This window comes from Colletotrichum acutatum (genome assembly GCF_030867785.1).
Source record: "Colletotrichum acutatum strain CBS 112980 chromosome Unknown BDZ83scaffold_166, whole genome shotgun sequence".
NCBI classification, from domain to species: Eukaryota; Fungi; Ascomycota; class Sordariomycetes; order Glomerellales; family Glomerellaceae; genus Colletotrichum; species Colletotrichum acutatum.
Window position 1 is genome coordinate 60357 of NW_026849160.1, and position 13079 is coordinate 73435.

The 13079-nt window shown below is 50.8% G+C and overlaps 3 protein-coding genes across 3 annotated transcripts; 1 reads left to right on the top strand and 2 right to left on the bottom strand.

Moving 5' to 3' along the window:
* Nucleotides 1-389: 389 nt before the first annotated feature.
* BDZ83DRAFT_766046 (PKSN polyketide synthase for alternapyrone biosynthesis protein) lies at nucleotides 390-7997 on the bottom strand (the record flags this gene model as incomplete). Its single annotated transcript, XM_060515263.1, has 8 exons — nucleotides 390-538; nucleotides 608-3997; nucleotides 4033-5760; nucleotides 5825-6818; nucleotides 6872-7234; nucleotides 7446-7555; nucleotides 7609-7753; nucleotides 7809-7997. The coding sequence occupies 8 exons, from the start codon at nucleotides 7995-7997 to the stop codon at nucleotides 390-392; spliced, it is 7068 nt and encodes a 2355-aa protein (XP_060358945.1).
* Nucleotides 7998-8461: 464 nt separating this feature from the next.
* On the top strand, nucleotides 8462-9412 carry BDZ83DRAFT_591167 (serine hydrolase FSH; the record flags this gene model as incomplete). The annotated part of the gene is made up of 2 exons (XM_060506404.1): nucleotides 8462-8600; nucleotides 8715-9412. 2 exons carry the CDS (start codon nucleotides 8462-8464, stop codon nucleotides 9410-9412), a joined length of 837 nt encoding a protein of 278 aa, XP_060358946.1.
* A 16-nt stretch (nucleotides 9413-9428) lies between these two features.
* On the bottom strand, nucleotides 9429-12428 carry BDZ83DRAFT_744994 (major facilitator superfamily domain-containing protein; the record flags this gene model as incomplete). The annotated part of the gene is made up of 6 exons (XM_060513176.1): nucleotides 9429-9849; nucleotides 10079-11103; nucleotides 11167-11589; nucleotides 11649-11712; nucleotides 12083-12114; nucleotides 12408-12428. 6 exons carry the CDS (start codon nucleotides 12426-12428, stop codon nucleotides 9690-9692), a joined length of 1725 nt encoding a protein of 574 aa, XP_060358947.1. The 3' UTR covers nucleotides 9429-9689.
* Between the last annotated feature and the right edge of the window lie 651 nt (nucleotides 12429-13079).

Consider the following 13079-nt stretch of genomic DNA (forward strand, 5'->3'; position numbering starts at 1 on the left):
GAATTCTGGAAGACTCTTTCTTAGTGAGAATGACTATTCTTACTCTTGCAAGCGGCTTATTATCACCAGGCGCGGTTCTAGCTGCTGCCTTGGCGATGAGAGCTTACGAAACATAGCGGCTGGATTTATCGACGTTCCGTCACATCTACTTCAATATGTTACAATCGGTTAGTTGGTGGTAGTAGAGAGAGTCTATGAGCTTTGCTACAGTCAATGGGTCGTTTGCAAAAGACAATAAACTAAGGCAGATGAGGTCATATTATTTCTGAAAGCAAGCTGTTTCTCTGCGAGTCTTTGTATATCATTCCTGTTCGACGGATCACGTTGATGTGGCATGGATGCAAGAGGATGTCGATCACTATGCGCCTTTCTTCCATGAACTCAGTGCCCTACTTTTTCGTCGTGAACTTGCTTTTCCCTTCAATATCTACTGCCAACTTGGACAGAGGTGAAGGGCTCAATAACTCAAACACTGATACATCGCTCTGCACATCACGGAAGATGCGATTCCGAAGCTCAACGGCCTTCAATGAATCAACTAGGTGGTATGTCAGCATGATCGGTAATCTCTACCGGATTGAAATTTGATAGGCCTGTGATAGCATACCTCCAAAGTCATAGAAAGCTTTTTCCGTGTCAATGTCTGTTGTTGCTATGTCCATGATCTGTGCTGCGTAGCCTCGCAGGACTTCTTCCACAATACTCACCGCATCTTGAGTATTCTCCGCTTGAGCAAGCCGTTCGGCGGGAGTTTCCTGTTTGCCGAGAGAATCTGTGCCATCCATCAAAGTATGACTGACTCGGTGGCTGAACTTTGGGTCCTTAGTCCATCCTGCCGATGAAGGACTAACGGGCATTGAACTACCAAGGCCGAGAACTATTTGTGGCTCAATGAGTTTGCCGTCTGCTGTCCGACCTCGCATGGCAGCTTTAAGGACGGCATCAAGCTCTGACTGGGTCGTCTGTAAACCATCCCACCGATGCTCGTACATCTGGAAATAGGCATCCATATCAAAATCACCCGTGAAGTGGGCCGAGTCGGTGACAAGTCCGACATCAATTGCAGTTGCGGCGAGGCCCTGGCTTCGGTGGAAATGAGCAAATGCGTCTTCGAATGTGTTCCCTGCGGCATAGTTCGATTGCGCGGCGTTTCCAATGACGCAAGTGATTGAGGACAAGAGAATGAAGAAGTCCACGTCTCGGGGAGTGGACTCATGAAGGTTCATTGTCCCCTGGATCTTGGGCCGAGTTGACCTTTGCCATTGATCGTATGTCATATTCTCAAAGATTGCGTCCTGGTAAGCTGTTGTTAGCACAGTGCTTTCGAACCAATATGTGACCTCTCCGTCAGAATAACTTACTTCAAGCACCATTGCACACTGGATCACGCCTCGAATGCGCCGCCCTTGCCCCTGAAGATGTCGAACTACCTCATCAACTTGAGATGAAATTGACACGTCACACTTTAATGCATCAATGGCCAGGCCACGTTGACGGAAGCAATCTAGGTCGGCTGAATTGTTCTTTCCTCCTGACCGAGAGAGAAACACGACGTGTCCAGCACCATGATCAAACATCATATTCGCAATCTTGAGGCCTAGTGCACCAAGACCTCCCGCGAGGATATAAGTGCCATGGTTGTCTAATTGTAGCTCAGGCAATTTGGCATGACGCAGTAGAACTTGGGCGTGGGTGTCAAACTTTAGGATTATGTCGCTAGGTGCTTCGCCACCATCAATCCGTGACACGATGTCATCAACATCAGAAACCGATTTGACGGATCGAGGATCCGGCGGAATGAGGTCTTCAGTCTCAAGGAGTTCACAAGTCTCGTCAAAGAGGCGTTTGGCAAGCTTCGGCTTTGATTTGAAGAGGTGAGACACGTCCAAGCTCACGAAGGTGGCGTTGTGGCGCGAAGCAACCAGGCTGAGAGCGATTCCAGATGCTCCGGGCTCCATTGAGATGAAAGTCCCGAAGTCGCAGAGACATTCGATCCAATTAGGGTCTATCTCTCCAGGGTGACAGTTGAGTATAACATCCACTCCCCGATTCTGAGTCTGACGAAGGATCTCGGCCACGCAAGAATCACAGTCGTCATCATGAACGTGACCCTGGTCAACTCCCATCTCCGTTGCAGCGAGATCTGTTGCGTTGGAAATCTTCACAGCAACAAAAACTTCTGCTCCTATTCCTTGTGCTCGTCGGATCGCTGCTCTGCTGAATGGGGAGTCGGCGCCACGTATAAGAACAGTCATGCCACTTTCGAGTCTCGCGGTCTGTATTAACGCGAAACCCGTAGCAAAGAACGAGTAGTACGTTGTCAAAACTTCTTCGGGCGGTAGACTTGAAGATATTGATCGAACCAACGACTCGGGAACGTGAACGCTAGTCCTGCATGGCCCTGAATGAATGGCGATGACGCGTTGTCCCACTTTCGTAGTCATCTCCAAAGATGGCGTCGCGGATACTGTTCCAACAATTGCAAAGCAAACAGTATTGCCAGGGGTACCTTCAGACACTGGTGTGGCCCGCGCGAGCGCGAGCTCAACCGTAATCTCAACATCGCCGTCGAGAAGAGGCGTAGGAGACTCTGACTCATTAACCCAAACAGACTCGCTGCCTTCTCGGATCAGCGTCAAATTCTTTCTGCCGTTTAAAGTCCCCTTCTCCGACCCGAGAATTCTTTCTGAATTTCGCAAATCTGCGTCCATGCTTTCATCTTCGACGAACCTCGGCACAAACACTCTACCATCGAATTCCGCGTATTCCATGTCATGCCGGGCAGAGCCCTCTTGTGTAGAGTCACACCAGATATTAGAAATGACACTAGCAGTGTTGCTCGCGCTTAGGTTACTGGCTCTGGACAAATCAAGATGTTGCAACTTGACTTGAGAATACTCTGTACGCATGACCCTGAGTAGGCCTTGAGTTGGTGCGAACTCCAGCCCCTCTTTCCAACACTGCATGAGACCACCGCGAGTGATCCAGAGTATTTGGGAGGCATTGGAAACCAGACGCTTGAACGTGTCAAAGCTCTGCGCGTCCCAGTCGTATACAAGCGGTGAATCGACCTCTAGTAGAGAAATGATGTATTTTCCTTTCAAACGATCCACGTCTGACATTGATGCCAAGGTAACTTTCCCGCCGAACAACTTCAACTTCTCAGTCAGAATGTCCACAAGATGCTTGGTTGCTGGAGGGGGATCTGGCCTGTGCAGCAGGAAGACTTCAGACGGTAAAGAGTCAAGTGACGAAAAAGTTGACTTGTTTACGACAACGAGTGTCATTTTGCTGGTTGTATCCGACAGGAAGATTCTCGGCTCCATTTTTGCTATGAGGACCATCGACTCATCATCGTGACTTAGTGTTGAGCTGAGGTGATCCAAACCCGCCAGGCAGAGATACCCCGTCGATCGTATGAGATCTCGCAGTGCGGGTAATGTCGAGCGGCCAAAGGAGACATAGTCATGATGATTTGACCTTATGCTCACAATGAAGTCAAAAGACTCACTCGAGAATGGAGGTTGCTCATGGGACATCGGGTTCCAAGTCCGAATCTCTGATAGTCCATCTCTGGTGGGAGACAATTCTCCGGCAAGACTGTCAGCCGCCTCCGAAGTCGTTACGATGTGAAGTTTCCTCTCTTTTCTGCGTGTGACTCTCTCAAAGATATCGAGTACAGCTTTTAGGAAATGACGAGAATCATCCGAGGCATCTTGCATGACGACAAGCATCTCGTAGCCTGGTCTCTTATGATGCAACATATCCAGCAATTTTGCTAGAGCCGTCAAGACCTTGTTATCACAAGCAAGCTCAACAACTTTGCCGCAATGATCTTGGTCCGTGTCAAGAAGAGATGCAGAAGAACGAATGAAGTCGATGTCCTCCTTCCATCTCAATTTCGCGCAAACCTTTGTCGCAGCCTTGTCGCTTGAAGGCGAAGAGTGTTGTGAAGATGTCACTTGTCTCAACGCAAAATCGCGGATGATCTCCAGGTCTCGTCAGACACGATCAAGTCACCGGAAGTCTCACGGCCGTCGCTTCGAAGACGCTTCGCGTACCCACTGAACACACCACCCTCGCCCTGAGGTAGATCTGCAGCAATGTACATGTGCTTCAACGTGTAAGGCACCGCAGCGTCCTGAAGGGGCTTGCCATCGGAAAAGGCAATGAAGAGTAGATGGAAGATGGCATCCATGGTAGCCGGGTGTATCAGATGGGGGTACTCAAAGTCGAAAGGCATGGAAGACTTGGTGTCTGGGATGCTGATACATCCGTGGGCGCAGTGCTCGCCAGTGACTGCACCCGCTTGAAACACATTTCTGAAAGTTGGCCCGTACTCAACTCCAACAGACTCAAGCTGATCGTAGAAGTCTTCCATTTCAATTTCATGGGAGTCTTTGTGTTTCAGGTCTTTCCAATCGCTGGTCAAGACTCTCCATTTCTCCTCCGAGGGTGCTGCAGAATACTGCTCATCTTTTTCGTACTCCAGGCTCACCGTTCCATGACAGTGCTTGGTCCACGAGCCTTTCGAAAGCAAAGAGTAAACAGCGAATTTCCAAGTGGATGGAAGCGCTTCGTCTGGTCTGAGGCTGACTTCCGTCTGGACACCATGTTCTCTCGAAGGTACGACGAGACCACGCTCAAATTTGAGGTCTTGGAATCCGATGCCCTTGAGTTGCCTCGAGTTGTCTTGTAATTTGCATGCAGCTTCCAAGGCCATTACAATCATGCCAGCCGCAGGGTAAAGCACGGTCCCAGTAATTTTGTGGTCTTCGATCCAGGGGTTCTCAGAAATGCGGAGATAGTTGCGCCAGCGGGGCTCCATGGGATTTTGCAGGTCGACTGGCACCCCTAATAGATCGGTGCGAGGACCACCTGGGAATCTGGCTGATTGGGCCATCGCGGACTCATGCCAGTAGCTCTTACTATGGTTCCAAGGATAAGATGGTAGGTCAGGCAATGAGAGTGGTAAAGACTCTGGATAGATGCAATTCACCCGCAAAAGGTTTATGCTATGACCAGAACTCCATAGCTGACCGGCTAGCTGTAGCGCCGTCATCTCTGCATCCTTGTTCCGGACAATGACGGAGAGATATGGTGCCTCTTTTGCGGGCTTGCTCTGGCTTTCCTTTACAATTTCGGACACTGGACTTTGCAAAGCCCCATGAGGGCCAATCTCGATGAAGGCGCTCCACTGAATTCGCTTGTGACCTCGACTCTGTGCAGTCTCTGGCGTGTGCTCTAGTAAGGCGGTCATCGCTGGCGAGAACCGAACCTGCTCGCACATATTCTTCATCCAGTACGACGCATCTAGATCCTTGGAGGTGACGGTACCGCCAGTGAGCGACGAGAACATTGGGCAAACTTGTTCGGCTTCGTCCAGAGGGATGATATTGCCCATGTTGTTGTGGTACTCCTGGGCGACTGTTGCCATGTGAGGTGAATGGTAGGCTGTTTTGACCCGAAGCAGTCTTGCGAACTTCCCATCGGCGGAAATGGCGCTGCACAACTTCGTGACGGCATCTTGATCGCCGGATAAAGTTACACTTGAGGGGCTGTTGACGCAAGCTACCACAACTGAATCGAATGGTACCTGTTCAATGTACTTTGCAGCCTCTTCTTCGGATAGCCCAGCTGCTGCCATGGCGCCTACTCGAGGTGCAACAGCATCGGTCACCTTTGCTGAACAAATACCTCGTAGATACGCAATCTTTACCGCATTACAGCGAGATAGAAGGCCAGCAGCATATGCAGCGCCTTGTGAGTGTGTCAGTGAGAGGTCCCCGGAGTCGCAGTTTAGCGGGCTAGCTGATTCACTTACCAATCTCACCACTAGAATGGCCCACAACTGCTCTTGGCCTCACTCCCCACTCTCGAAGTAAATCAACAAGAGCAATCTGGAGAACAGTACACAGCACTTGGCTGTACTGAGGGAGATCAAGGTTTGATTCATTGGTCCGGGACAATTCGTCGATCAAGTCCCATGGGCAACCGTAATGCTCGAGAAGGGCTTGTGACCTGTGGATGCTCGTCCGGAATATGCAGTTATTGAGCAGCTCTTTGCCCATTGCTGGCCACTGTGCGCCTTGTCCAGTGAACACAAAGATTGGGTTTTCGTGTTTCGCTGCTCTTTTAGGCTTCGCAAGACCCTTGTTGAGTTGGTTTTGCAGATCTATGGCGGACTCTGCCACGGCGAAACTGCGAAATTCGAGATGAGTTCGTCGCTCTGACAGTGTGTAAGCAAAGTCAGATAGAAACCTCGGACTCGAAGTTGCTTCCTTGTTCGACAAGAAATCCCCGTAAGACTGAGCTAGGCGTTCTATCGTAGCCTGGTCTCGCGTACTGAGAGTAAAGAGTCGCTTAATGTTTTCTTGGCGAGGTGAGTCGGAACCCATGCTGATGCCAGACTCAGAGGAATCATCTTCAGAAACGGTTGTAGTGTGAGTTCCCTGTAGCCCACGGTTTCTCAAGTAATTGTATGCGTCATCGAGAATAACGTGGGCGTTGGCGCCTCCAAACCCGAATGAGTTGACACTGATGCGCCGCTGGCCTTGAGAAGGCCAAGCCATATTTTCTAAAGGCAAAGCCAAATTCCACTCAGCCAGCTTCAACTTAGGATTCACCTTTTCGACTCCGGCCGTTGGAATAAGCATGCCTTTTTCCAGGCATAGAATTGACTTTAGAACTCCAGCGAGGCCTGAGCAGCCCTCCGTGTGTCCCACATTGGCTTTGATGCTACCGACGTAGAGGGGGCCAGACTCTGGCGAGCGCCCCGTGCCGAGCGTTGCGCCGATTGCTGAAAGTTCAATGGGATCCTGCGATAGGATTAGTGGTGTCTAACGGTTCTACAGCGCCTTGTTTCACTTACACCCAGTGGAGTGCCCGTGCCGTGAGCTTCGAAGTACTGTGTATCTGAATATAAGAGTCCGGCCTTCTCGTAGGTGCTTCGAATGAGCTCGGCTTGTGCTTCAGCGCTGGGTTGAGTTATCCCCGGTGTCTTGCCATCTGCGTTGGTTCCAGTGCCGCGAATGACGGCTCGAATGGTGTCGCCGTCGCGTAATGCATCTCTCAATCTTTTGACGACAATACATGCGATACCCTCACCTCGGCCATAACCGTTGGCTCTGTGGTCGAATGAGTGTGAGATGCCCTCGGGACTAAGCATATGCATAGAGGATAGTTGGTGCATGAAATTGGGGTGTAAAATCAAGTTAACGCCAGCAACCAGGCCCTGAACAATAGTTAGTGGCTACGCCCCTCACCAATCTAGGGGGCCTTCATACCATATTCGTTTCGCCCAATTTGAGTGACTGGCAAGCTAAGTGCAGCGCGCTTAAGCTCGATGAGCAGGCTGTGTCGAGTGTGAGGCTAGGTCCACGAAGTCCAAAAAACCAAGAAACTCGGTTTGCGGTCATCGCTTCACTCATCCCAGATGCCGCTACATCTCCGACATCGAAAATATCGTGTGTTGAGAGTTGCTCATAGTCGCTTGTCATACAGCCAACGTAGACTCCCGTCTGAGAATTCGTTAGATCGCCAATCGCAATCCCCGCTATGTTCAGTGTTACTCATGATCCCTGACACAAAATCCTCGAGGAACCTCACCATTCTCAAAGCCTTCGTAACTGACTTCCAGCAGAAGTCTTTTCATTGGGTCCATTCCAGCTGCCTCCTTGGCAGTCATGGAGAAAAAGGGTGCATCAAAGACGGAGATATCCTGCTCTAGGAAGTATCCATGCTTCACACTAATCTGTAGTGATTAACTGGTTAACTCCGTAGTACGATCTTCGACTGGTGGCACTCACAGATCCTTTACGGTCAGGGTCAGGATGGTACCACACATCTGCGTCCCACCGCGAAGATGGCACCTTTCCATGGGCACTTCTGCCATGGCTAATCATATCCCAAAGTCTTCCCACCGATGTCGCCTCCCCAGGCAGGCGGCAAGCTGTGCCAATAATGGCAATCGGTTCTTGTTCGTCGCACGGGCTCATTGTGGGCTTGCTTGGTGCTGCTTGAGTGACTCTGATACGGAAATTTTTAAGAAGAGATTATCATGCATGCGACTTGGGACTTGTGTGATGGCTTGGAGCTTGGAATTCTTCCCAATGATCGATAATGAGGCAATTCCAACCGGTGTCAATCAACAATTCTTGGCTCTGCAGTAGTAGCATTGCCCAACACTGGCAGCCAATAATAGTGACCACATCCTTGCCGATTACCATATTCGGCACGAGAAAGGGCCTTCGGTTCAACCTGATTCGGTGAAGATGTCAACAAATATCCCGACTGGGACGGCCGTAACCTAGCTGGGAAGCCTGGAAAAGCTCTGGTTCACAGTTGATAGTGTCAGTAAAGAAGTAAATTTCCAGCCAGGTTCTCGTTACTTTTCCCCTTCGCTTTCGCAACTCAGAAACTTCCCTTATCGTGAATTTACTTCGATATTGCTGCTGTCGACATGAGGATTCTAGCATTGCATGGTGTCGGCAGTTCTGCCAAGATCCTAGAGACCCAGCTCGTTGGCTTGATGAGATCGGTCGACGCAAGCTACGAGTTTGTGTTGGTTGATGGAGCTGTACCATCGCACCGAGGACCTGGTAAGAACACCACCAAGACGGCCCGTCGGAATTCTTCTCGAAGATGACCTAGGCGCCATTTCAAATTTAAGCATACTGGAGATCAGTTGACGCTAACGCTGGAATGAATCTAAGGCATGAGCCCGGCTCTAAGCGGACCGTTCTACTCTCATGCGACGGGATACTCGCCCACAGAAATTCAAGCTGCACACCACCAAATCGCCGCCACTGTCGACGAACTAGGCCCATTCGATGGCATATTAGGCTTCAGTCAAGGTGCATCATTGGCCCTGTCGTACATTTACCACCAACAAGTCAACGGCGAAGAGCCTGATTTCAAGTTCGCCATTCTCTTTTCATCCGTCGTGCCATTCTCGGCAGACTCGACATACTGCGAAAGCGAAATCGATCAACTTTGCTCATATCGCCGCAGCGGGATGCACGCAAAGGATCTCGCACCTCGGCAGCAAGTCTTTAATGACTGTCTTGTTCGGACGTTCCAGTCTGCCTTGAAGATCGGGGCTGTTCTGCCGGACTTCAACCAGGATTTCTTCAGGGATGCGGGAGTCATGGTCCCTCGTGTGCTGCATCCCATGTTACTTTCAGAGCGCATACATATTCCAACGGTGCACGTGTCTGGCAGGCGAGACTTTCCTTTCATGCACGATATGCATGAGATAGGGTACCAGATGTGCGATACCAGGCTTTCTAAGAAGTTGCATCACTCAGGAGGGCACCATCCACCGAAGAAGGAGTCTGAGATCAAGGCCGTTGTGAGGGCTATGGAATGGGCGGTAGATCAATACTACAGACAGCCACCATCTTTTTTATGATCAAGCATAAGGATAGACCACAGCGATCATCTGGGATTTGGACATGTCTAGTCTACGTCACTCAGTTACATCTTAAATCTCAGGTTTCAAACGCATTCTCTCTTTATTCTTATCAGCCTCGTCTCCGATTCTGCAGCGCGGAATGCAAAATATATTGATACACAAGCACTTCCGGAGGCCTTCCAGTGATCGACCCCATGTTTGCTCCACATTGCCCATACGTTCTGCCGCATACGAAATAACGGTACCACTCGAGTGCAAGTCTAAGTCTGTGAATTCAGTAGCCCTCCTCAAGTCTTAAAATGAGTTCCATGTTCTTGTCTGAGAATGCTTCTTGTACTCCGCTAACTCTTTGGATTTCACGTTGGCAGGCCGTGACAGATAAAGGCCAATTCAACTCCAGAACTCCAATTCTCAAGGGCTCCCCCCTTTGGCAGCTAAAGCACCCATCTGGATGATAACTAAACAGATGTGACTCGATTCTCATGTTTCCGATTTTGCTGTCTTCTCGACCCATCCTGTGCTCAAATGGTGTCGTTGCGCTTATTGAAAACGTCATTATTTCTCTCAGACTCAGTCGGGCTGAGATCTTGGTGCTTCATCTCCATGCTGTCAGTCACCTCAACCTTAGAGGATTGGTCTCCATTTTCGTCCCCGCCCACTGACGGGCTTGCTTGCTTCACAGTCTTCCACTGCACCAGAGCGCTTCCTGCGATACTGGCACACGCTAGTGAAACAGCAACATACCACGAATTGGTAAGAGACTTGCTGTAGATGCGCAGGACGGAATCAAGAGTATCTGGTGGCAGCACTCCCTGCTGCCTAATGCTGTTTGCCCCGCCATTGACAATCGCAGTAGCGTTGATGTTTGGTAACTCATTTGCCAAGCCGGACCGGAGCTCATTAGTAAAGACGTTTTGGGCGACAGAGATGAAAATAGCGCCTCCAAAAGTCTGCAGAAACATTATTAGAGCAGTTCCAAGCGGTATCTCCTCCATTGGCAGGACGGTTTGGACTACCATCAAAGGAGTCTGCATGCTCTGGCCAGATCCAAGACCATAGAGGATTTGATATCCAATCCAGTCCCGAGTTGGAATGTCTGCTTTCCACGTAGTAAGAAGACCAGATCCAATTGACATGAACAGAGTCGAAGCAATCATGAAAGGGTTATAGTACCCGATCTGTGTGATGCCCACTCCGCTGGCAATTGACGCCAGAGCTGTGGACAGTATCAGGGCCAAGTTCATGAGACCCGAGTCCACGGCAGAAACACCCTTGATGGCTTGGAACCAGATCGGGATGTACTGCCTCAGCGTGAAGTCAGCCCCGGCTGTGCAGACCGAGAACCAACAAGCTGCGGCCACACTACGCTGAGAGATGACTTTGATAGGAAGTGTGGCATTTTTGCCATTTTTTGTCTGAATAAAAACGAATGCAATCGAGAGCACGCCGAACAGTACGAAAAGGACAATGACTCTCGGATTGCTCCATGGGTAGACAGTCCCGCCCCATTGCAGCGCGAGAAGCAAGCAGATGACGGCAGGCATCAGAGCGAGTGTACCAACCGGGTCGACTTGCATAACCTTCTCTAAAAGAGTTTTCTTTTCTCCATTGGCAGGGCGAGGTGGCGATTGGAAGAGAAAGATCATGATGACGAAAGCGACAGCTCCGATTGGTAGGTTGATGTAGAACTATTTATCGTCAGGCTGCGAATCTTGATAACCCGCTTTTTGTCCGACGGATCAATGACTTACACACCAGCGCCACGTCACCTTGTCGGTGAAGGCGCCCCCAAGCAACGGCCCAACAACCGAAGCGATGGCGTACACAGCTCCAACTAAGCCAGTATATGCAGGTCTCTTGGGTAGCGGAATTATCACAGCAATGATTGTGAAGGTTCCTGCCAGGATACCTGCACATCCAACACCTGCGATCGCCCGACCCAAAATCAGGACCACAGACTGGGGAGCAGCGCCGCATATAGCCGATCCGATTTCGAAGATGATGATAGAGATCAGATAGATGAGCTTGATGGAGAAAAGAGAGTATAATTTGCCAAAGGTGAGTTGAAAGGTGCAAGTTGTAAGAAGATAGGCACTTCCGTACCACCCAATGTCGTTTATAGATCGAAACTCATCTGTGATACGTGGGATGGCTGTTGATATGATGATATTATCCTGTCAAATATTGTGTAAGCTCTAGCCTCAAGGATTTATCTCTGATGGACGGATCTTACCAGCCCCACTAGGAAGAGTGTAGTTGTTGTTGTTGTTGTTGTATTTAACGCCGTGGCGGCCGGGCTAGAGCCCTTACCGCAGACCTCCCGAAGGGTATATGGCGTGGAGGGCCGTGAGCCAAGGCTACCTACTCTACAGTACGTCGTCTCTTTACATCGTCCTCCAAATCATGCCTTGTGGCCACTACGCGTTCTGTCTGTCCCCGGTTCCCGCTGGTGCCCCAGTTTCATTCTTTCCCAAATCGTCCCTTGGAATCGGGAGGTTCTTTGTAGTCCGCACTCACATCTACCTAGGTGTGGATGCTGCTACCGCAGACAGATCTTCTGGAAGAAGTCCGTCACGCGGAGAAAGGCCTCGAAGCCTCGTGGGTCGGTGATTAATCTCTTGAAGTAGGCCTCGAGAGATCCCATAGGACCTATGGGCTCGGGCATACTGCGAGAGTGGAGGGTCGGCCACCGTTGCCTCCTCGCCAGCGTTAGTCGACAGTAGACCAGGTGGTCCACGTCTTTCGCCTCTCCACAAGAGCACATCATTAGAGCGTCGTCGTGGTTGAAACGTCGGTGATATTGCTCGAAGTCCCCGTGACCCGATCGTGCCGCCAGCAGGTGATGTAACGTAGCCCGCGGCAAGGCCAGTTCAGGAGGGCTGGACAGAGCTGCCTCAAGCCCCAAGTCCGCGTACCGCGGCCTTCGCTCTTTATACCACCATCTCCTGTGCTGGCTTTGTAATTTTTCCCTTGCAAGCCGCTTGATGCCCGCTAGTGTTGCCATTTGACCCATCCGCGCCGGCAGTGTCGTTCCTTCTTTGGCCAGCCGGTCCGCGGCCTCGTTTCCTTCGATGCCCTGGTGTCCCGGGGACCAGTGCGTCCGTATATCAAATATCCTGGCCGCTTCTTGGATTTCGAGGAACGCGTCTTGTGACGAGTCCGGCGCCTTGCCGCGGATGCCTTGTATAACGCTGGTGTTGTCGATACATATGTGGATTGGATGACCGCGATTGGTGAGCAGAGCCCTTCTGAGGCCGGTTCGCGCCCCTTCGACCTCGGCGTCGAACACTTCTGCTAGTCCGAGTCGGCCGCACCCTTGCGCTATGCGTTTGGAGTCTCGGTAGATGACGAAGCCGTACCCCACGGCTCCGTTCGTCGCCCTGGAGCCGTCCGAGAAGACGATCATATGGCTTTCCGGTACTGTCTTTAGCCAGCGCTCGAAGCTTTCGCAGCCTCTTCTTTGCATTGAACTACTATCTGATCCTGTGAGCTTGGCAGGTACTGTGATTGGAGGAACGTTGGTCTTCCGCATCTTGGCAGAAGTTCAGCCGTCCGTTGTAGTCTCGTCTGTTGCTGTCCCTGCTGGGAGAGCCGCGCGACTAGCGGGTGTCGGCGATCAATCCTCTGTAGTCGGACTGCGGCCCGTAAACGGACGCCTTCTAAG